The 20,501-nt window shown below is 39.1% G+C and overlaps 3 protein-coding genes across 3 annotated transcripts; 1 reads left to right on the top strand and 2 right to left on the bottom strand.

The window, feature by feature from the left end:
• Nucleotides 1–297: 297 nt before the first annotated feature.
• Nucleotides 298–6,012, bottom strand: LOC9300095 (mitotic spindle checkpoint protein MAD1). The gene is made up of 16 exons (XM_021027590.1): nt 5,643–6,012; nt 5,475–5,574; nt 5,202–5,362; nt 4,904–5,101; nt 4,714–4,806; nt 4,494–4,610; nt 3,840–4,087; nt 3,313–3,484; nt 2,500–2,610; nt 2,212–2,415; nt 1,776–1,938; nt 1,388–1,478; nt 1,229–1,298; nt 776–904; nt 654–692; nt 298–568 (listed from the first exon to the last, which is right to left on the bottom strand). Exons 1-16 carry the CDS (start codon nt 5,835–5,837, stop codon nt 479–481), a joined length of 2,181 nt encoding a protein of 726 aa, XP_020883249.1. The 5' UTR covers nt 5,838–6,012; the 3' UTR covers nt 298–478.
• A 4,436-nt stretch (nt 6,013–10,448) lies between these two features.
• Nucleotides 10,449–14,746, bottom strand: LOC9301835 (CLP protease regulatory subunit CLPX2, mitochondrial). The gene is made up of 15 exons (XM_021014485.1): nt 14,018–14,746; nt 13,889–13,950; nt 13,713–13,801; nt 13,529–13,608; nt 13,257–13,307; nt 12,902–12,976; nt 12,746–12,823; nt 12,266–12,328; nt 12,069–12,139; nt 11,876–11,975; nt 11,649–11,753; nt 11,311–11,373; nt 11,103–11,225; nt 10,839–10,991; nt 10,449–10,754 (listed from the first exon to the last, which is right to left on the bottom strand). The coding sequence occupies exons 1-15, from the start codon at nt 14,669–14,671 to the stop codon at nt 10,710–10,712; spliced, it is 1,812 nt and encodes a 603-aa protein (XP_020870144.1). The 5' UTR covers nt 14,672–14,746; the 3' UTR covers nt 10,449–10,709.
• A 936-nt stretch (nt 14,747–15,682) lies between these two features.
• Nucleotides 15,683–20,093, top strand: LOC9301834 (exocyst complex component EXO84B). Its single transcript, XM_021032143.1, has 7 exons — nt 15,683–16,111; nt 16,704–16,801; nt 17,015–18,035; nt 18,422–18,934; nt 19,143–19,331; nt 19,422–19,558; nt 19,647–20,093. Exons 1-7 carry the CDS (start codon nt 15,971–15,973, stop codon nt 19,801–19,803), a joined length of 2,256 nt encoding a protein of 751 aa, XP_020887802.1. The 5' UTR covers nt 15,683–15,970; the 3' UTR covers nt 19,804–20,093.
• Nucleotides 20,094–20,501: the final 408 nt, after the last annotated feature.

Below are 20,501 nucleotides of genomic sequence, written 5' to 3'. Positions count from 1 at the left end.
ATCTGGGACACTGATTAAGGGCCTGTTCTTTTTGGTGTCGCTGCGGCAGGTGAGAGCACCCAAAAGATACATCAGAAAATCAGGTGAAGCCATTGACGATTCCGGAGACAGAAATTGCTGCCGCTAAAAAATCCAGCGACCACATCTCTCTTAGAAAAGAAACTCAGCGACAACCCTCTTTCTTCTCTGTTAAATACAAACGCAGCAACAATCCTCTTTTTTTCCTTTGAACTTTGTGTTGCCAATGTGTGTCGCAGCGACACTAAAACGAACACGCCCTAACTCTTATGTTCTCTCTTGAGTAAATCCAAACCAGTTTGTTTCATACCAAAATAGAGTTACTGACACCACAATTCTAGCAGACATAATGAACCAGATATAGATAAGTCCAGTGCTCTGCGGCCTTTGAGTTTCAGTTTCTATTCAGCAGGATTTAGAAATATACAAAACACGGGTTGGAAATAAGGACTCAGATCTCTCAATATAGCGTGCGGCGGTTGAATGATTCCATTGTTAAGTTGGCGGTAAAAGCTGGAATCGAGTTGAACTTCCTGATGAATATTTCTATCTGCAAGTAACACACGGAATGAGACTGTACACTTCGCTAAGAACACCCTGCGGTTATGAAGGAAAAAAATATGTCTGCACTTTACCTGCTTCGCTATGTCACCCTGAGAGGCGTACTCATTGTTCTGAAGGAATTAAATCAGTATCAGTTAATTAACTGATTCGAATGCAGCATGTCAAAGTTATATAAGTTGCAAGAATCACTTACTAGAATACTGGTGTTTCCTGACTCGTATTCAAACTCGAGTTTTTCATCATCACTTTGAGCATATATAGACTGGAGAGTAAACCGAGTCACTGGGATTCCATTGGGACGCTGATGTTCGTCCATTACAATCTGCCAGAGTTTTCAAAAAGGAATTCACAAGATTACAAGTTCTGTAGATGAACAAGAATTTATGATCATCTATCTACACGAATAATGGAAGGGTAAGGAAACTATAGACAGCAATAGTTGAACCCCTTTTTGCAACAGAAACCCGCAGTTCATAAACCGTAAAAGATGGACACAAGTATGAACATGACATTTTTACAATGTGGTAGTCAACATTATCAGTTTATAAATACATTCAGGAAACTGAAATATCCAGAATCATTGCCTTCAGGGAACCATTGTAATGCTAAAGAATAACATTTGAGTGCTACGACACAAGTGGCATACCTTATAACCAAAAAGCTCACAACAAGCCCTTCTAAACACGGAAATTCTATCAGCGAAAACAGTTTTGTACCTGTTTCATAGGCTCCACATATGCTTTAGTATGAGAAATCAAGGTCATAATCTCACAAAGAAAATGTAGAACATTTATCAGCAACAAACCTCTCTTCACGTTTTTCAAGTGTAGCAATTTGCTCTTTTAGTTGAGCAATCTTTCCAGTTATATGAGAGTCAACTAGCTTCCCAGCATCTCCTGAATATTCATGAAAACAAATTTTCAGTAAAGCATATTATGTATATAAGAATAACATTTTTGAAACACTAAAATATTTCTTCTCAAGTCCTCCTGAGGCAGAGCAACAGAAAGATTTTGCCCCTCCCTTTTATTCTCGAGAAACGTAGAATATGATGCCGAGTATATAATATCACAGAGAAATTAAGGTATGCTTCTCCAGTTTGTACTGAATTCTGTGGTGAGAGTAAAATTGAATGGTAGACTTGTAGCAAACTCAGTATCAAAAATAGGAAAGGTCGACAATCAGAAATTTACCAGTCTGGCTCTTTAATTCTTCAACAGCTTGAAGTCTTTCTTTTGCCTTCTGTAACTCAGCTTGTAAAGCCTCTATTGTTTGTTTTGCCTCGTCTTCAACACCAAGAGTATTCACCATGCGCAAAACCCTTGTATTTGCGGCAGAAAAATCACCATGACCCAGCTGCCAAATAAAAAGTAACCAAACAGATGTTACTTACTATTCTTACCAAACTCTAGGGTAGAAGTTAGAGGTCCTAAATAGCATTTCGGTTCAGTTTTACAATAATAAAACATTCCATGAAACCTAAGACAAACATACGATGCAGGAAATAAAATTCACCATTCACCCTTGGAAGATTTTAAAATTCGTTTCGACCATGGCAGATAGAAGTTCCATAAGCAAATATTTTCTTTGGCAATATTATTTGCAAGCTCACATCTCTGGCATCTGTACCTTTGACTCCAGTAAAGAGATCTCGGAGCGAAGACGATCACTATCCCTTTCCAGCGACTTATTCCTCCTTGCTTCATCGACTAGTTTCTCATTTAGAAGTTCTATTTCAGTACGCTGACGATTATTGACATCCTTCAGTTCACTTAGATCCTGCTCCAAATCATTAATATATTTCTCCTTCTTTGCAAGAGAAGATTCAAACCCCTGTAAATATAAGCAAACTAAGTTTTATGCTTCCAATAAAAAATAAGAAAAATCTTCAAAATAAGAACTGTGTTATTCTAGAACCTGAATAAGGGTTCCATCTGCGGCTCCAGGCACAGATCCTTCACTGTTTGACTTCCTTAATTCATTAACAAGAGCTTTCAACTGTTCTTTCTCCTCCGTGACCAAAGTGAGCTTTATTACAAAATCAAAGCTCTGTTAGTAATAGTGCAACAAACTGATAGAACATTATACAAGTTATCTCCAGCGAGACACTAGCATCTTAATCCCCTTGAATTGTGATAGATTCATGATTAAATAAAAAGATGTTTGCAACAAATTCTAAAAGTAAACTACACCGTTATCTCCTATCTTGAAAGGTCATTATATTATCAATAAATCTAACAATAGTTTGTAAAAAGACATCATAAATTCGTGATAGACTCATGGTTCAATACTAAGGAATTTGCACCAAAATCTAACAATTGAATACACTCATTAGGAACAAACAGACATTCCCCCACATTTATGTAGAGAAATTGAATCTGTACTAATTGATAACCAACCCAACGTGAGCATGCATAAATACTTGGGATATTATCCTATGAATACCGTCTCTAACTATATTGCTTCTATCAGCTTCTTTTGAATGCACAGATCAACAATCAACATGAAATACAGAGCTGAGCTAGTATATATCCAAGCAAAGACAGTGATACCTGGAGAAACCCCGCAAACAATAAGTAATAAAGAATATTGAATATAAAATGGTAAACATTTGAAAATGCTATCCCTCGAGAATCAAAAATCAACTTAAGAGGCCTTAATAGATGCCAGCGAAATATAAAATGCATTTGTGACCCCTTAGATAGCACAAACAACAATTTTCAATCTTACCATTACTTCAGTTCTCTTCACATCTGTTTTGAGAGCCTCAGATTTCTCTTTCGCTAATGCAGCCTCAGTTACAGCATTCTGTCTGCCAAGTTGTGTAGCCTCCAGTGTCTCCTCCAGATGTTTAATACGTGTACTTGCTTCCCCAATCTTCATAGTGCTTTGAACCACCTCACTTCAAAGGCAGAAACACAAGTCACTAGGAAGTATAATAGATACATGTGTTAACTCAGAGTGCTTGGTAAACTAGAAATCAGTACTCTAGATGCTCACAGACCCACACTAGACCTGCTAGACTGACTAGCAAGCCAAAATATCTGTAAAATATAAAGCTATATCTGGACAAACTGGTGCTACAGACGTCTCTGATAAATACTATCTAGTTCACCTACACAAAGTCAGGAAAATGCCCAGTAACAACCACCTCAGTCTTCCGCACAGTATTTTTTCATGGCAGGCATAATTATTTGAAACAATATCAGAAGAAGACTAGTGAAAAGATAAAATCTGTAAAGACCATGTTGACATACTTCTGTAGTGCCGAGAATTTCATAACTATGTCATCAGGACAGGAAACACCAGGAATGTCATTTAGCAATGGCTTCCAAGAGGACAATTCATTCTCCAACTTCTCCAAGCTTAGCTGCAAGTCATGAAATTTTGATAACTCTGACTCTGCCCTCTCCCTACGGCTTTGTTCTTCTAATAATTTCACATTCAACAACTCCGCATCTAAGTGTCGTGATTTTAATTTTCTAGCTTCTCGCACTTCAGCTTCCTGATACAATTATCAAGAATCAAAATCAACAAGAAAAACATAAACTAAATAGACATCACATGGAAAGTATAAAAGTGGAAAACAGAATCTACAAATAGTACATGTCTTCAAATGATGAAAAGTATGTGAGTAGAATTTACGATCAACATTAGAAATTGGCTTGCATAACTAGTGCTACATGAAAAATACATCCTTCTCCGGCACCTCAAATTTCTTGAAAAGTAAACTCTTTTACCTAGGAATTGTCTTAGATAGCCTAAGTAATCAAGAACGAGTACAGCTTCTATTGGTGAATAAAACAGAGGGTTATGATCAATGTTCTGACCACTTTCATACTCATTTTCAATATGCTGGAACAACTTTGTAAAATCATTACTTGGGTAAACTAAGAACTGGTAAAACTTACATAGCGTTTAAGTTCCTCCTGAAGATGTTTCACCAATACACTGTTATCTGAAGAAGATGCTGCCTCCGAAGAGAATGACGACAGCTTCTTGTCTACTTCAGTCTTCTCTTGCAAACACTGCATAAAAAAGAATCAAACGAGAAAGCAAAATAAATTACCAAAGCAAATGATGACTAATGACTCGTGTTATTATCTAAGATGCAAGTCAAATATAGCTCACCTCGTCAAATTTCAGTTTAAGATGCTCAAGTTGTGATCTTAAAAGATTTGATTCTGTCTCAGCATTGTGTGCCCGACATTGCACCCTTTCAAGCTAAAAGCAAAGGAAAAGAGGTGCAAATATGGTGATTGCATGAGAAATCAAAAAAAAAACTTCAGTCAAGATATCAAGTTTCACAATCGATACTCACATCTGCACCAATCCTAGATACAGAAAGCTTTGCCTCTTTACCCAATTGGGCAATATCATTGTTGAGACGTTTTTTCTCCCTGTCCACACTTCCAGATAGGTGAGTTAGTTTATCCTCCAAAAGTTTAGCTTTTTCTTCAGCTGTTGCAGCAGAAGACTCGGCTTTCTTTCGAAGGTTCATTTCATTCTGAAGTTTTACCTGGTGTCAAAAGAGGACACAGACAAAAGGATTCTGTTAACGATATTGACACCAATGAAGACAATTAAAGATACAAAAGCCCATAGTAGACAAAATCAACCTCCAGTTCATGGCAAGATTGTAGTTCTTTGGTATACCGCTCTTGAGCATTGTTGATCTCCATTAAGAGCTGCTCCTGAAGCATCTTCTCACGCCCTTTAGCAGCAGCCAGTTCTTGCTCTGAGTATAAGAATTTATCTCGAAAATGCTTTCTCTCAGCATCTGTTGTAGAATAGCAAAATCAAATTCGTTAGCAAAATTTTCCGCAATAACAACAGCTAAAGCAGAGACATTCGGAATCAAGACCTTGTAATTTCGAATTCAAAAAACTCACCTGCTTCGGTGAAGTTGGCATTAAGAGTCTGCAATTTGGTTTGATATTCCTCAACTTGTTTCTCTGCTGTGCTCAAGGCATCTAGAACATCAGCTTTAACCTAAAACAAATCGGAAAAAATCTCAGATTCGCTAATCTTCGTTAGGGGATATAGATATAAGTAGTGACCATTTGGCGGCATTGATAGGTGCAAAGGTGTTGATCCGCCGAATGATCATGAGAAGTTTGTAGCGGAGCAGAAGCAGGAAGCGGAGAATCTTCGTAGATGATGAGCTGATTGCCGGAACCAGTAGCGCTGGTGGGGACGGGGCTATCTCCGGCGTCGGACCTCAGCCTCTTCGGCGGCGGAGTTCTCAAAATCATGTTTGCGTCGAGAAATTAGGGTTCCGTTCTCCGGGAAGCGAGAGCAAAATTAGGATTTGAAAATTGAAATTGCAGAGGCGCCACTTTTTTTTTTATTCTTGAATTTGATGAGAGCGTAATGACGGAGGAGCCAAACGGACGTTCTCGCGGAGGAAACTGGTGACTGGTGAGGCTTTTTTTTTTTTTTTTTTTTTTTTTTTTTTTGTCATCCGAAATTAAAAAGAGTTCAAAAGAGCCATGAGGAATGTTGTTTACATAGGTGATGTGTAGCGGTTCCGTACGAACTTTTCGTGCCAGATTGTCCGCTTTAGTATTAGCACATCGAGAAATTAGAGAAAGAGAGAAATTAGAGAACTCTTCCTTGTCGCTCTGAAATTCCTCCAAATATACTGAGAAGGCCGGCCATTCGGTTGGGGAAGACACCATCTTCACCAAGTCAGAACAGTTTGTAAAGAAAGCTACATCTTGATTATCTGCACCAATCATACACTTCATCGCCCACAGGAGGGCCTCGAATTCTGTATGTAGCGGAGATAGGCTTCTACGGAGGTTAGTAGCTCCCCTTGTTGTCGGCTCACCATGTGATGGTGTGCAAAACCACCCTAGTCCGGAAAACTTATCATTGTCCTTCCAAGATCCGTCCACAAAACAACGATATCCCGTGAAATTCGAATCAATAGACACCCCCCTCGTTCGAGGCCGGTTTGGAGTTGCCCATGATTCTTGATTTTCACTATGAAGCTCCACTTGAGCTGATTGCCACAATTGTGCCTCTTTTTCCGCTAGCCGTAAAACCTCTAGCGGATCATTATCAACATTTCCAAAAATCTTTTCATTCCGTGCTTTCCAGATATACCAAAGAATCCATGGATAAGCACTGGAATCAACCTCCGAAGGTATCCTCCAAAATAGATGATCTAAATTCGCAAAAATAGAATCCGAGGGGAAAATCCCCATAGCCGTAGGAATTTGAGAAAGTGCCCAAACCTGTCGTGCTGGGTGGCACTAAAAGAGTGTGTGATTGACTGTCTCCTCAGGTGCACCACATCTGGCACATCCTGAGTCACAAACAACTCCTCTCCTCTTTAAATTCTCTGTAACCGGTACACAACCCGTTAAGATTTGCCATAAAAAGTGACGTATCCTTGGTGGACATTGTACTTTCCAAGTGTTAGCCTTTAACTTAATGAGATCTGGCCCAATGAAAGAGGAGCTAGACTCTGACTTATCCAACCTTACGGTATGATACCCCGACTTAACTGAATATTTGCCGGATTTTGTAAAGTGCCAACCCAAAGTATCCTCCTTGTGTATCGCTCCCACTGGTAGGGCACTAATTAATTCGACTTCATCCTGGTCAAAGATCGCCTTAAGGAGATCAATGTTCCAAAAATTCGACCGGCGGTCGATTAACATGTTTACTTTAAGAGATGGATCCATAATAGATCCATTACTTTTTGCTGGTCTCGGGAATTGAGCTGGAATCCATGGATCCTCCCAAACTGAGATAGAAGTCCCAGATCCGACTCTTTTAATAAGTCCTTTTTTAACCAGAGATCTAGCTGAGCATATACTCCGCCACCCATACAATGGGGAATAAGACTTTATATTTTCCAATGGGTTGGATTTCCGATAATACCACCCTTTAAAAATCCTTGCAAAGAGAGAATCTGGAACCGTGATTAATCGCCATAACTGTTTAGCAAGTAATGCCGAGTTAAAATCATCGACGTTCCGAAATCCTATCCCTCCTTCCATTTTACTAGTACACAATTTATCCCAGGCCATCCAATGCATGCCTCTGGATTCACCATTCGAGCTCCACCAGAAATTAGCAACTGCACTGGTAAGTTTAGAAGTGATTGTTTTCGGTAGTCTGAAGCACGACATCACATAAGTTGGTAATGCCGCAGCTACCGATTTAATCATCACTTCTTTCCCACCTTTAGATAAAAATTTTGCCGACCATCCGTTAATTCTTGTCTGTAATCTGTCTCGGACGAAAGAGAAAAGTTTCGTCTTGGAGCCACCTAGACTTTCTGGCAAACCGAGATAAGAACCCATACCACCGATGGTAGTGATACCTAAAGTAGATCTAATCTCCTCCTTAACATCGTCAACTACCTTATGTCCAAACTGAATCGAAGATTTCGAGTAGTTAATTTGTTGTCCCGAGACCGCTTCATACTGCTTTAAAATCCCCAAAATTACCCCGCACTGATCCTTATTAGCCTTACAAAAGAAAAGGCTATCATCCGCAAACAACAAGTGAGTAACCGGAGGGCATGCATTTGCTACCTTTATACCCGTAATTAATTTCTCCCGTTCAGCTTTTCGTATGTTCGCAATTAGTACTTCTGTACAAAGAATGAATAGATAAGGAGAAAGCGGATCTCCTTGTCGTAATCCTCTCTCCGGAATTATTAGACCACGAGGTTGTCCGTTAATGAGAACCTTGTATTGGACTGTAGTGATACACCACATTATCCAACTAATCCATTTTTCACAGAAACCCAATATGTTCAAAACCTTTTCAACGAAAATCCATTCCACCCTATCATAAGCCTTACTCATATCCGTTTTTATAGCCATGAATTTTCCTTTACAGGATGGGTTAGTTCTTAGCCCATGGAACATCTCTTGTGCAATAAGAATGTTATCCGAGATTAACCGCCCTTCAACAAAAGCCGATTGTGTTTCCGAGATCAGTTTTGGTAAAACCGTCTTTAGTCTTTGACAAAGAATCTTCGATATAATCTTGTAACCAACATTGCAGAGACTAATAGGTCGTAACTCCGTCATCCTGGTCGGTCTTTCCGTTTTTGGAATTAGACAAATGTTTGTCGTATTCAACCGTTTATCAAAAATCCCATCCTCTAGGAAAGAATTAACCAAGCATAAAAGATCTACTTTAATGGTAGTCCAAGCTTTTTGAAAAAACAAAGCTGTCATACCATCTGGCCCGGGAGCCTTCTCCGGGTGCATCATAAATAGAGCTGCTCTCACTTCTCCCTCCGTTGCCGAAGCTATTAAAAATCATTAATCTGATCCGTAATCAGCCTTTGTACTTCTTCCAACGCATCCTCTAATTCTTCGGGTTTTGTCATAGTAAATAACGTCTGAAAGTAAGAAACCGCAATATTTTGAACCACTTTATCCTCCGTTGACCAGATCCCATTCTCATCGTGTAAACCCGTAATTCGATTCCTTGCCCGTCTCTGTTTTGTTAGAGCGTGAAAGTATTTCGAATTATTGTCTCCTAATTGCAGCAAAGAACTTCTACTTTTCTGATGCCAATATAATTCCTCATCCCTATAAGCCTCTTTCAACCGAATTGTTAAATCCGTAATCTCCACCCGTGATCGACCATCATCTCACTGCGCCGCGGATAGTTGTGATTTTAAATCCTCAATTGTTTGTCGACCATATGGGGTCAGCTCCCGTCGCCATTTCGATATTGCTCGCCGACAATTGGTCAATTTTTCCACAAATTTCCCATCTCCTGGCTCAGTATCAAAATTCCAACCAGTTTTAATTGTCTCCAATAACCCTTCTTTTCCTATCCACCTTTTGTCAAACCTGAAACTTTGTTTCCCGCGTGGTATCTTATCCGCAATCGTAGCTAAAACCGGTGAATGGTCAGAAGCTACCATTTGTAAATACTCAACAAAAGAATTACAGAATAATTCATGCCAATCTTCATTTGCCAGGGCCCGATCTAGACGGCATCGTATCGGTTTCTTATCCCGCCAGCTCCTCCAAGACAACCAATCTCCGATATATTTAATATTTAATTTTTAAAAGAAATTCTATTTTTTTAAAAATTTAATTTTAAAAAAAAAAATTAATTTTGATTCTGATTGATTCTCTGGTGGGTTTTCAAATCCTGGCGAAACCTGTATAAATTTGAGCTTAGCCAAGGCCATTCGTGCTAGATATTCTCGATAAGTAAATCCACCATCACTTGCCACTCGAGCGAGCTGGTGAAGACCTCGGAGCATCCTAGTCTTCGATCCCTGGACTGAGAAATCAAGGCTACTTGAGACCAAACTCCTCTGTCAACCAAGCTCGAAAACATTGCTTTGTGCCACAGCCCGATAGCTGCCTAACCTTGGTAGCTGCAACGGAGGAAGCTATCTACAATGGCAAGTTTCTAGTCGTGACACAGTCTAAGAAGGACAGAGTTCGACCTGAGAGCTAACCAGTGGACAATTGTGGGTTCCATACGAGAGTTTCGCAATGGCAATTAAGACTCTTTCAGTGTAGATATTCATATTCCTTTGTGATAGGAGTGAAGAACATGCTCGTAGTTCTGCAGCTTGATACGGATCCACTCATCACCCATCTAACCAAATTTTTGTGGGGTGTGGTTCCTCTGAGCAAGAGGCCAAGATTAACCATTCCATAAAAAGGAGACAACTGTGGGTCAAGAGAACTACTCTATTTCCATTTTTAGTGCCAGAGACTTGTGGCAATCCCAACGTCAAAAACAGGACGAGGTCGACATAATCACAACTCTTCCTGGTGGTCTGTAATCTTCTATATCATTTTTGGCTTGACTAGGTTAGTCCCGTCGTGGAACTTAAGAAAGAGGTCCTATGAACACTAGTATAGCAGTAACAAAATATTCTGTATATAATAGCATCTTACTATTCATCCTACTCTCTCATACAATGTAGAGTGCATTCCTCACACTCACATTTTTTATTCACAACTTATCCAACAAGCTCGTTTGAGAGTGCTCTCTCCATTGAAATACTGTTTACTCTTTGTTAATGAATCTAAACACTGAAACTACTAAGGTTTGCCAACTGAGACCATTCATGCCCTATATATCTAACATTACTCGCACTTCTCATAACATCAGCTCGGCTACATACTCTGAGCCCTCTTAGCTTCATCCTCCTTTCTCTTCTCCTATAACATCAAACAATTTCTGAAGCTTTCGCAAAAGATACCTCATAAGGTGTGTCAACTTAGCACGTGTTGCACTAAACTTACCTTTGACTCTGTTTCTTCAACAAATTGTTGCAACACATTATCTCCTTTAAGAATTTTCGCGCCACATCCTGGAGTTCCAACTGAACCAACAGCCTCTTCATCCACCAGAACTGCCTTTATGCTCTGTGATCCTTCCGTGACGCTATCTGGTACCTGTTTAGGATTCAAATTTAACATTTACAAATACAAATACATATTTGTAATACATTGCAATCGAACATCTACGTTGAAGTATCAAATACTATAAGGGTGCATTCTTCATACCTCAAACATTGCTTCAGTGAGGATACTTTCCAGTATAGACCGTAAGCCACGTGCACCAGTGTTCTTCGACATAGCCTTCCTCGCGATTAGCCTCGTTGCTCCTTCAGTAAAATGCAGTTGAACCTAACACATAATTCACACAGCAAATAAGGTTTTAGCAGAGGAAGGACACATATGTAAGTAAACCTGGAGTGGTAAAAATAGTTACATTGTTCATGCGAAACAATTTCTTGTACTGTTTACCCAATGCACTCTTGGGCTCTGTGAGAACCTGCATAAGGAACCATAAAAAGTTCTAACTTGTAGATAGCTGCCTAAAATAAAGAGATTTGAAGGAAACTACGGATGCAATCTCATACAGCTATCACTCACTTACTCGAGTGGGAAAAAGATAAACAATAGGCAGGCGAGACGATAAGAGAATCTAAAGCAAAATTAATGTTTTTTTCCTTATTGCACACTAAGGGAAAACTAAATGACAACAGATGTTTGAAAACCATTCCATAAGCACAGTAACAACTAGCAAAATAAGTAGAATCAAGCTACCTGTACAAGTTGATCTTCGTTTAATGCAGATAAGCTCACTAAGATGGGTAACCTTCCAACGAACTCAGGAATGAGACCATAAGCAACAAGATCTTCACTTTGTAACTACAACCAATTAACAATAATTATAAGTACTCTTTTTATCAGACAATGAGTAAGTTGCATCAGTTTGACAGTAAATAATATAGCATACAATATAATAGAAGATGTAAGAATGTATTCCTTACAGATTCCAATAAGGAGGATGTTACTGCAGCACTACTGAACCCAGAAGTACTCATGTTTGTACGAACAGAAGCACCAAAACCAATAGAGGCATCATGTTGCCTGGTTAAGAGAAATATATACATATGAGATATAAGCCCTATAGCACAGAGGATAAATTAACTTTTCCTAATCTGTATGACTTGAGAAATTTACCTTTCGGAAACAGTTTTCTCCAGATCGATAAATGCTCCACCACAAATAAAAAGGATGTCTTTTGTATCCATCTGCATGTTTGGGTTTTCGCCAAAACGTTCAGCTTTTTCATAAACTGGGGTATTTTGACTGACTATGACACAAAAAGTGCTTTCTGAAAAAAAAAATCTTAAAGCAGGAAATTTTTCACGCATTACCTGAATGCTATCTCCTCGAGGATCTCTCCGTAATCCTTTTTCAGGAATCGGGACACTGACCACCTGAAAAGTTATTTAATAGAAGGTGGACTTTTCAATATTTGGATCAAAGAATGTTATCATGAGATTCTCTCACACTATTTTGATTTTCTATATTGTTTGGCAATTAAATATATTATTTAGGCATACAGTTTCGAACTTTTGTTTTTAATCAGTAAGGTCTGAACATGTCTTTAGCTTTAATCAGGCATCAAGTATAGACTATAGCTATTGACAATGTAATTTAGCTTTTACTAAGGAATAAACCATGTGTTTTGTTTCCGAACATGCAGGCTGACTTCAAATGAGACTACGAATATGCACATGCATAATCTGTATCAACAAGAAGGCGAACAGGGAAGTCCTAATTGTTTTTGTCGACAGTCTACATCTATACGCAGTTAAGAAAAAACTAAAAGATGTAAAGTAGAAAAGTCTTACAGTTCCCTCCAGCAATTTTAGCAATGACTGTTGGACACCTTCCCCAGAGACATCTCTACCACCATTTGAGCTATGAGACTGACAGAGAAAATACGTTGCTAAGTATTGAGTATCAGCTAATTAAAAATCAAATTAAAGAGCGAAGAAAACTCAGACCTTCATAGTCATCTTATCAACTTCATCAATGTACACAATTCCCCTTTGAGCTTCTTCTACATTGCACCCAGCTTCCTGCAGTAACAAAGTAGAGAGGTTGCTAACTAGCATCTAAGAAAGAAATTAACATGAATACTGCAAACAACAAGATTTTCCGGATACTAAAATAGTGGATCAAGAAGAAAGTGGTGAGAAAAAAATATTTTCTGAACTATTATAAAGACAGGAACAAAGTACATTTGTAGTTTCAGAAGTAGTCAGCGGAAAACTAATCAGTAAGCAGTTGTTAAGAATATATTCCAAAAGAAAGTATAGTAAAACCAGAGACATAATATGAGGTGAAAGTAAGCCATACCACATATAGTTTGTACAATATTGATTCCACATCTTCACCAACATAACCTGCCTGGACAAGAAGAGTAGTTTAGTTATGCTAAGAGCAAGACTTGTGTAAGGTTTCCTCTAAAAAGCCAGAAAAATATCACTTCATCATTCAATATATTTATCCAAATGAGGGATTGTAAGACATCCTAGTGGGCCTAATGCTTCCCGGATGTACAACATACTAATGTTTTGGGTAACTATTTATCATTTTCAACCTTAAAAGGAATCAGTGAAACAACTTGCCTGAGTTAGTGAAGTGGCATCAGCAATGGCGAATGGCACATTGACAATACGCGCTAAAGTTTTTGCCAATAAGGTCTTTCCTGTTCTTATGATCAAGCAAGAAACATAAAAGTCAAGATCATTATCATATTAAACAGTAGCTCTAAATACTCTCAAGAACATTATGGCAAGCAACAATATGCACCTGAACCAGTAGGGCCAAGCAACAACACATTGCTCTTATCCAACTCCACATGATCGATATTTTCATCCTCCATATCAAGGTTATCAGACCTGGAATTCAAAAACGACCAAAAGGATTGAGCTTTCTTGTGACCCATATAGAGTATCAGAGTGATAAGGGCATGGAAGAAGACAAACCCTTTTTTCCGAGAAGCATGATATATTCTTTTGTAATGATTATAAACAGCCACAGAAAGCACCTGCACAAAAGGAAAGATTTCTAAACAAGAATCTAATTTAGAAGAAGAAGATATGACAAGACCAAACCTTCTTTGCCTTTTCTTGACCAATGACAAACTCATCAAGCCCTTGACAAATTTCCTTAGGCGTTGGAAGCTTAATCACAGATTGCTTCTCTTTATCACGGCCATTAGTTTCATCCTCATCCTCCTCAGCATCCTCACCATCTTCATCGCTTCTAAGACCCTGAATTTTCCAATTCCTAGGGAAAGATTTCTGATCATCATCATCATCATCATGGTCATCATCTGTTCCTTTAACCTTCCCTAGTTCAATAAAACTCCCTTGTAAAGGAGAGAGCTTGAATGGTCTAAAGTAAAAAGCTGTTTTGCATTGAGAACAGAAATTAACAGCTTGATAGATCCCTGGCTCTCTTGCTGTGAGAGACAATGGACGATTTGAGAAGATGACGTGCATCTGAGCAGAGCAACGAGGGCAATTGACGTCACTTCTGATGTGGTCATAATCGTCTCCGCCACGACCGCCACCGCCGCTGCAGGAGTCCCAAATACGGCGAGAGAAGGAGGAGGAAGGGATTAGGGTGTTGGAAGAAGGGCGTAGAAGAGAGGTGTGAGGAGGAGAATCAACGGAGAGAAGGAATCTGAAATTGCGAGAGAGAAGAGACGACGATGTTATTGTCTTCCTCGAGACAAATCTGGAAATGGATAAGCTACAAAACATATCTCTCTTGTGTCTCGATGATATGATTCTTCAAAGAACTTTTTGGCTCAGATTCACATTAACGGCAATCTTAAGTAAGCATTTCGTAAAACGGCGTCGGTTTTGGTTCGAGGGTTAGTTGTTTTGTAAAATAAGCATGTAAAAGACTAATTCTTCTCTACTTATTGTATTGGGTACTTCCTTCCTCTTGTTGCTCAGCTCGATTCTGGATGAAGAGTGTTTGAGCAAACTTTGATTCATCATAGTAGATTGCCCGATCGATTCTAGCTCTAGATGTAGGCTTGATCACCCTGATTTTACTGAATTGGGTAAATAAATCTTGTGTTGTTTTTATTTTTTGCATGATGTCTATGTCAAGTTCAATAGATTGAGTGATTGAGAAAGTTGAGCTTAAACAAGTCAAAAAGATCTTGTATCATATCCGCCATAGAAACGTAACAAGATTTAAGGCTGCTAAGATCAATGTGTTAGAGGCTGAGTTAAGGGCCACCCATGAGAGAGTCACTAAGGAGTGGGTTCATGCTACTATATTACTATTATAGAAGCTTGGATTGGTCATGGCTATTATCTAATTAACCGAGAATGACATAGTTACCGCGATAGTAAAGGTTACAGATGACAATCTTAACGATAAGGATATTTTTGTTGGAGAGGTTCATACATAAAACAAGTATTGCTCCTCCGTAGAGTGCGTATCTCTCCGAAAATTGTCATTGTCAACATGATCGACACAAAGATCAAACGCGGATTCAGATGCCGCGGGGCTGTACAATATTACCATATTACACATTTTTATTTATTGACTATGATACATTTTCTCGAAATAATGATTTTTATTGGTCAATTTTATAAAAAAAAATCCATTTTAAAATCGAAAATAAATTCAGTTAATGCCATATTACTTGTCAAAATTGGAACTCTAATACCATATAAAAATCATTTTTGGATAAATTTTCTTGAAATAGTGATTTTTATCTAACTATGCCGTAATTTGTTACTAGAAAACAGTCAAGAGTTATTTATGTATTTATTTTTTTAATAATTAAATTTTCAAGAAGAAAATTATTTGTTTTAGCAGACGAAAAAGCCAAGCTTCCGTCGTTGGCTAAATCGCTCTGGTTACCAACTCGATCATCATCTTCTACCCACCGCCACTTTCTCAATCTTATCAATCCTCTGCTCTCCTCTCTAGGAGCTTCCTCAGATCTGTGCTTAATTCTCCGGTAACATTCCGGCATCACTGGGATTGCTGATCTGGAACCCCTGTGAAATTTTAGGTTTTCTCTGAGAAGTTTAACGATGGCGGCGAAGACGGCCAGATCAAAAGCAACACCGACGAAAGAAAATGGTGCCAGAGTCGAGGAAGGCTTGAGTCTATTCAAGTCTGATATGTTCGATGCTGATGCTTATGTGCAATCCAAATGTTCTATCAACGAGAAGGTTTTTTTTTTCTCTTTAATCATTTCGTGTTGTTTTTCTTTGATCTGCTGTTATCTCTAGTGAGAATTTTCTAGGTCTGAGTCTGTGTGGACTTCTTCGTACATTTGGGATTATATCGCAGTGTTCTTGTTTTGTTGCATTTGGTGGTAGCTGTAGTGAATTGTAATTTTAGCTCGAGAAGATGATGATATACTCATTGCTTGTATGTATGTTCTTGTGATCTGCTGGAATTTGAAGGCAGTTTTGTGAATTATCATTATGTAAAACTGTTACTCTTAAGAAATGCTGATAGGTTTAGTACCCATTTTATAAGCTTTTAGCTTGTCAAATGATGGTCAGTGTAATACAGAATGTAGCTCATGTGAATGTGCACGAATGATTATGTCTTGTATTAGAAACAATTCAATCCCGGTATTGGGCATAAAGGGTGTCAAGTCTGTTTAGTCCCTTTCTGTGAGGGTGTGACAGAGCTGAGGGAAAAGTTGGTTTAGGCCTTGTCTAGTTACTATTTGATTTTGTTAACAGAGAGTGTTGGATTACTTGGCTGGACATGTGATATTGGGATGATGACATGTTTCTGTTCTGTTCACAGGATATAAAGCAGTTATGCTCCTATCTATTGGATTTGAAGAGAGCTTCCGCTGAAGAAATGCGGCGAAGTGTTTATGCTAATTATCCAGCCTTTATACGGTTAGTTGATATCCCGACTGTTTTTGGTGCTTGGTTATTTTCTTGGAAGTTGATGTGATCAAAGAGCTCTACTTTTTCAAACGTTATTTCATTTCCTATGGGTTATGGCGCATGTGCATTTTGCATATGGCTTCTTTTTCCTGGCAACACCTTATTGTTTGTTCTTAGCGGTGTGTTAATTTGAGCATTTAAAAAAATTTCCGTTCTGTGCAGCACATCAAAAGAGATATCAGATCTGGAGGGGGAGCTATCATCTATCAGAAATCTTCTCTCCACTCAGGCCACTCTAATTCATGGTTTAGCAGATGGAGTTAACATTGATGACGATAAAGTTTCTGATGAATCTCTTGCAAATGGTTTATTGAAGTTTGAGGAAAACGACCTCTCTGATCTGGAGAAATGGGCTACGGAGTTTCCTGACCACCTTGATACTTTATTAGCTGAAAGAAGGGTAGATGAAGCTCTGGCAGCTTTTGATGAGGGAGAAATTTTAATGTCTCAAGCAAACGAAAAGCACACTTTAGGCTCTTCTGTACTTTCATCCCTTCAGTTTGCTATTGCCGAACGCAAGCAAAAATTGGCTGACCAACTTGCCAAAGCTGCTTGTCAACCTTCAACTCGAGGTGGGGAACTTCGGTCAGCAATAGCAGCTCTCAAAAGGCTTGGCGATGGTCCTCGAGCCCATACTGTACTTCTTGATGCCCATTTCCAGAGATATCAATACAACATGCAAAGTCTTCGTCCTTCTAGCACCTCATATGGAGGGGCGTACACTGCTGCACTTTCTCAGCTTGTGTTTTCAGCTATCTCTCAAGCTTCTAGTGATTCATTGGGAATCTTTGGGAAAGAGCCAGCATATAGTTCTGAGCTCGTGACATGGGCTACTAAGCAAACAGAGGCGTTTTCCCTTCTTGTTAAAAGGCATGCATTAGCTTCTTCTGCAGCAGCGGGAGGACTAAGAGCTGCTGCAGAGTGTGCACAGATAGCTCTTGGGCATTGTTCTTTGTTGGAAGCTCGTGGTTTGTCCCTCTGCCCAGTGCTTTTAAAGCACTTTAAGCCTATCGTGGAACAGGCATTGGAGGCAAATCTGAAGCGAATTGAAGATAACACTGCAGCTATGGCTGCTGCAGATGATTGGGTGCTGACATGTCCTCCTGCTGGTAGTCGTCATGCTAGTACAGCATTTCAGAATAAGCTTACATCCAGTGCCCACCGCTTTAATCTCATGGTCCAGGTAGGCAATCTTGACAAACACTTTTCTCTGAAAAAATTTCAGCCTTTGTTTTAAAGTTGTGCTAGAAAAAATTATTTTTCACTCTTAGACGTCTGGTATGTCACTCTTACAGATGACAGTATCCCACGAAAATTGCTTTAAATATGAGTTTACACATCAGCTGCAAAATTGACTAGCCGTTGTTGATGACGATTGATTAGAAATTTAGAACTTGCACTAGAGTGCCAAACTGCACTCGCATTCCCTCTGAAAAATTATTCATAAACTCTATGAAGTACCAATTCTGTCTTAGATACTCTGATAGGCAGAGAATTCCCTAGTGGATTGTCATGAATTTTGGATATATTTGTCAAGTAGATCCTTTTGATAATGGTATTTTGTTGCAGGACTTCTTTGAGGACGTAGGACCTCTTCTAAGTATGCAATTGGGAAGTAAAGCTCTGGAAGGTCTGTTTCGGGTGTTTAACTCATATGTAGATGTGCTGATAAGAGCACTTCCGGGTTCAGAAGAAGAAGATGCAAATTTTGAAGGTTCGTGTAATAAGATTGTCCAGTTAGCTGAGACTGAGGCAAATCAACTTGCACTACTCGCAAATGCATCATTGCTAGCAGATGAATTACTTCCACGTGCTGCCATGAAACTCTCTCTTGATCAGAGTGGTCACAGGACAGACGACCTAAGGAGACCTTTGGACAGACAAAATCGTAATCCTGAACAACGAGAATGGAAGAGGCGTTTACTTAGTACTGTTGACAAGTTAAAAGATGCGTTTTGTCGCCAGCATGCCTTGGATCTCATTTTTACCGAGGAAGGAGATAGCCATCTGACTGCGGATATGTACATAAACATAGATGGAAATGGCGAAGATGTGGACTGTTTTCCATCTCTGATATTCCAGGTAGTTGTTGTTTCATTCCATCAGTCTTTATAAAGTACTGTACTCTGATGTGTAGTCACTGTGGAACCCTTATTGGCCGATTCAATACTGTCGAGTTGAATCCATGTTTTGTCATAGTCTATCTCACCACTTCAAGAACATGATTTTTTTTCTGTCTTTTTTTTAGCTTAATATTCTTATACTTGGGTGTTGCATCGTTGGAAAACAGGAACTTTTTGCCAAACTTAACAGGATGGCAAGTCTAGCAGCAGATATGTTTGTAGGAAGAGAAAGATTTGCCACATCTTTGCTGATGCGATTAACAGAGACGGTGATCTTATGGCTTTCCGGAGACCAGAGCTTTTGGGATGACATTGAGGAAGGTCCTAGACCTTTGGGACCTCTTGGCCTACGGCAGGTTTGTAAACTCATTCTTGCTTCTGTATAATATTCTGCGAGCATCGAAATTGATGTGTAACTTTGTTAACAACCTGCATATCTGTCACAGCTGTATTTGGACATGAAGTTTGTCATATGCTTTGCATCCCAAGGGCGCTACCTATCAAGGAATTTGCACAGGGGCACTAATGAGATAATATCTAAAGCCTTAGCAGCTTTCACTGCAACTGGGATGGATCCATATAGGTATGTCGGTTTTGGATGGTATTTTGTAATGTTATAGCCTTTCTGGTTATAATATAAATGATTGAATGTGGTTGTGAATGATGTGCAGTGAGCTGCCAGAAGATGATTGGTTCAACGACATATGTGTGGATGCGATGGAAAGATTGAGTGGTAAGACAAAGGGAAACAACGGGGATGTCCACAGTCCGACTGCTTCAGTGTCAGCTCAGTCTGTTTCATCAGCGAGATCGCATGGCAGCTACTGAACCAAACCCATCTTACAATTGTAAAGAAGGTGAGTGGTTAATAGCTTTGATCTTCTCTTCTCAGCTCTGCTTTTCAAAAAGCCTTGTATTTTGTAGAGTCTCGAATTGTTGATGAGATGATTTTGGGGGTTGTGTAAATGTGGTTGAGTTGATATGTTTGTTTTCTTTTATTGGTCCTCTCTTTCTCAATGGATACATTCTTTCTTCCATATGCTACACTCTCTTTCTCTTTTGGTATTGGATCTGATGTAGCAAAGTTGAATGAGATATCTTAAGCTTCTTTCTTTGTCTTTCCTGCTTCAATCTGTTAAGTAATTTAGCTAAGGCTAATCATGTAGTTAAAGGTGTAAAATTAGTTTTAAGTAAGTCGTGTAATATAAACTCCTAGTCTAAATCTTGATACGGTGGGTCGGATCTTGGGGTGTACAAAAGTTTGAACAATGGGTAAGGTTAGTCACCTACCACTAGGAATTAGGCCTGGGCATAATACCCGAACCCGAAGAAAAGAACCGAACCGAACCCGACCCGAACCCGAACCCGAAGTTTTAAAATACCCGAACGGGTTCTAAACTTCACAACCCGAAAACCCATTTCTAATATTTGGATACTTTGGGTAAACCCGAAAAATCCGAACCCGAAAAACCCGACCCGAACCCGACCCGAATATCCGAATGCCCAGGCCTACTAGGAATCTTAAA

This window comes from Arabidopsis lyrata (assembly GCF_000004255.2).
Source record: "Arabidopsis lyrata subsp. lyrata unplaced genomic scaffold ARALYscaffold_8, whole genome shotgun sequence".
NCBI classification, from domain to species: domain Eukaryota; kingdom Viridiplantae; phylum Streptophyta; class Magnoliopsida; order Brassicales; family Brassicaceae; genus Arabidopsis; species Arabidopsis lyrata.
This window is presented reverse-complemented; position numbering and strand designations above follow the sequence as displayed.

What these genes read in the sequence shown, in the direction of transcription:
- LOC9301835 (XM_021014485.1), bottom strand. Translation starts at nt 14,671, where the DNA reads ATGTTTTGTAGCTTATCCATTTCCAGATTTGTCTCGAGGAAGACAATA. An exon ending in GTCAAGAAAAGGCAAAGAAG is followed by an intron (nt 13,951 to 14,017) that starts GTTTGGTCTTGT and finishes CCTTTTGTGCAG; the next exon opens with GTGCTTTCTGTGGCTGTTTA. An exon ending in CATCCTCCTTATTGGAATCT is followed by an intron (nt 11,754 to 11,875) that starts GTAAGGAATACA and finishes AATTGGTTGTAG; the next exon opens with TTACAAAGTGAAGATCTTGT.
- LOC9300095 (XM_021027590.1), bottom strand. Translation starts at nt 5,837, where the DNA reads ATGATTTTGAGAACTCCGCCGCCGAAGAGGCTGAGGTCCGACGCCGGA. An exon ending in AAATTCTCGGCACTACAGAA is followed by an intron (nt 3,485 to 3,839) that starts GTATGTCAACAT and finishes CTGCCTTTGAAG; the next exon opens with TGAGGTGGTTCAAAGCACTA. An exon ending in TCTCTTTACTGGAGTCAAAG is followed by an intron (nt 1,939 to 2,211) that starts GTACAGATGCCA and finishes TTTATTTGGCAG; the next exon opens with CTGGGTCATGGTGATTTTTC.
- LOC9301834 (XM_021032143.1), top strand. Translation starts at nt 15,971, where the DNA reads ATGGCGGCGAAGACGGCCAGATCAAAAGCAACACCGACGAAAGAAAAT. An exon ending in GCTTTAATCTCATGGTCCAG is followed by an intron (nt 18,036 to 18,421) that starts GTAGGCAATCTT and finishes ATTTTGTTGCAG; the next exon opens with GACTTCTTTGAGGACGTAGG. An exon ending in GACCTCTTGGCCTACGGCAG is followed by an intron (nt 19,332 to 19,421) that starts GTTTGTAAACTC and finishes TATCTGTCACAG; the next exon opens with CTGTATTTGGACATGAAGTT.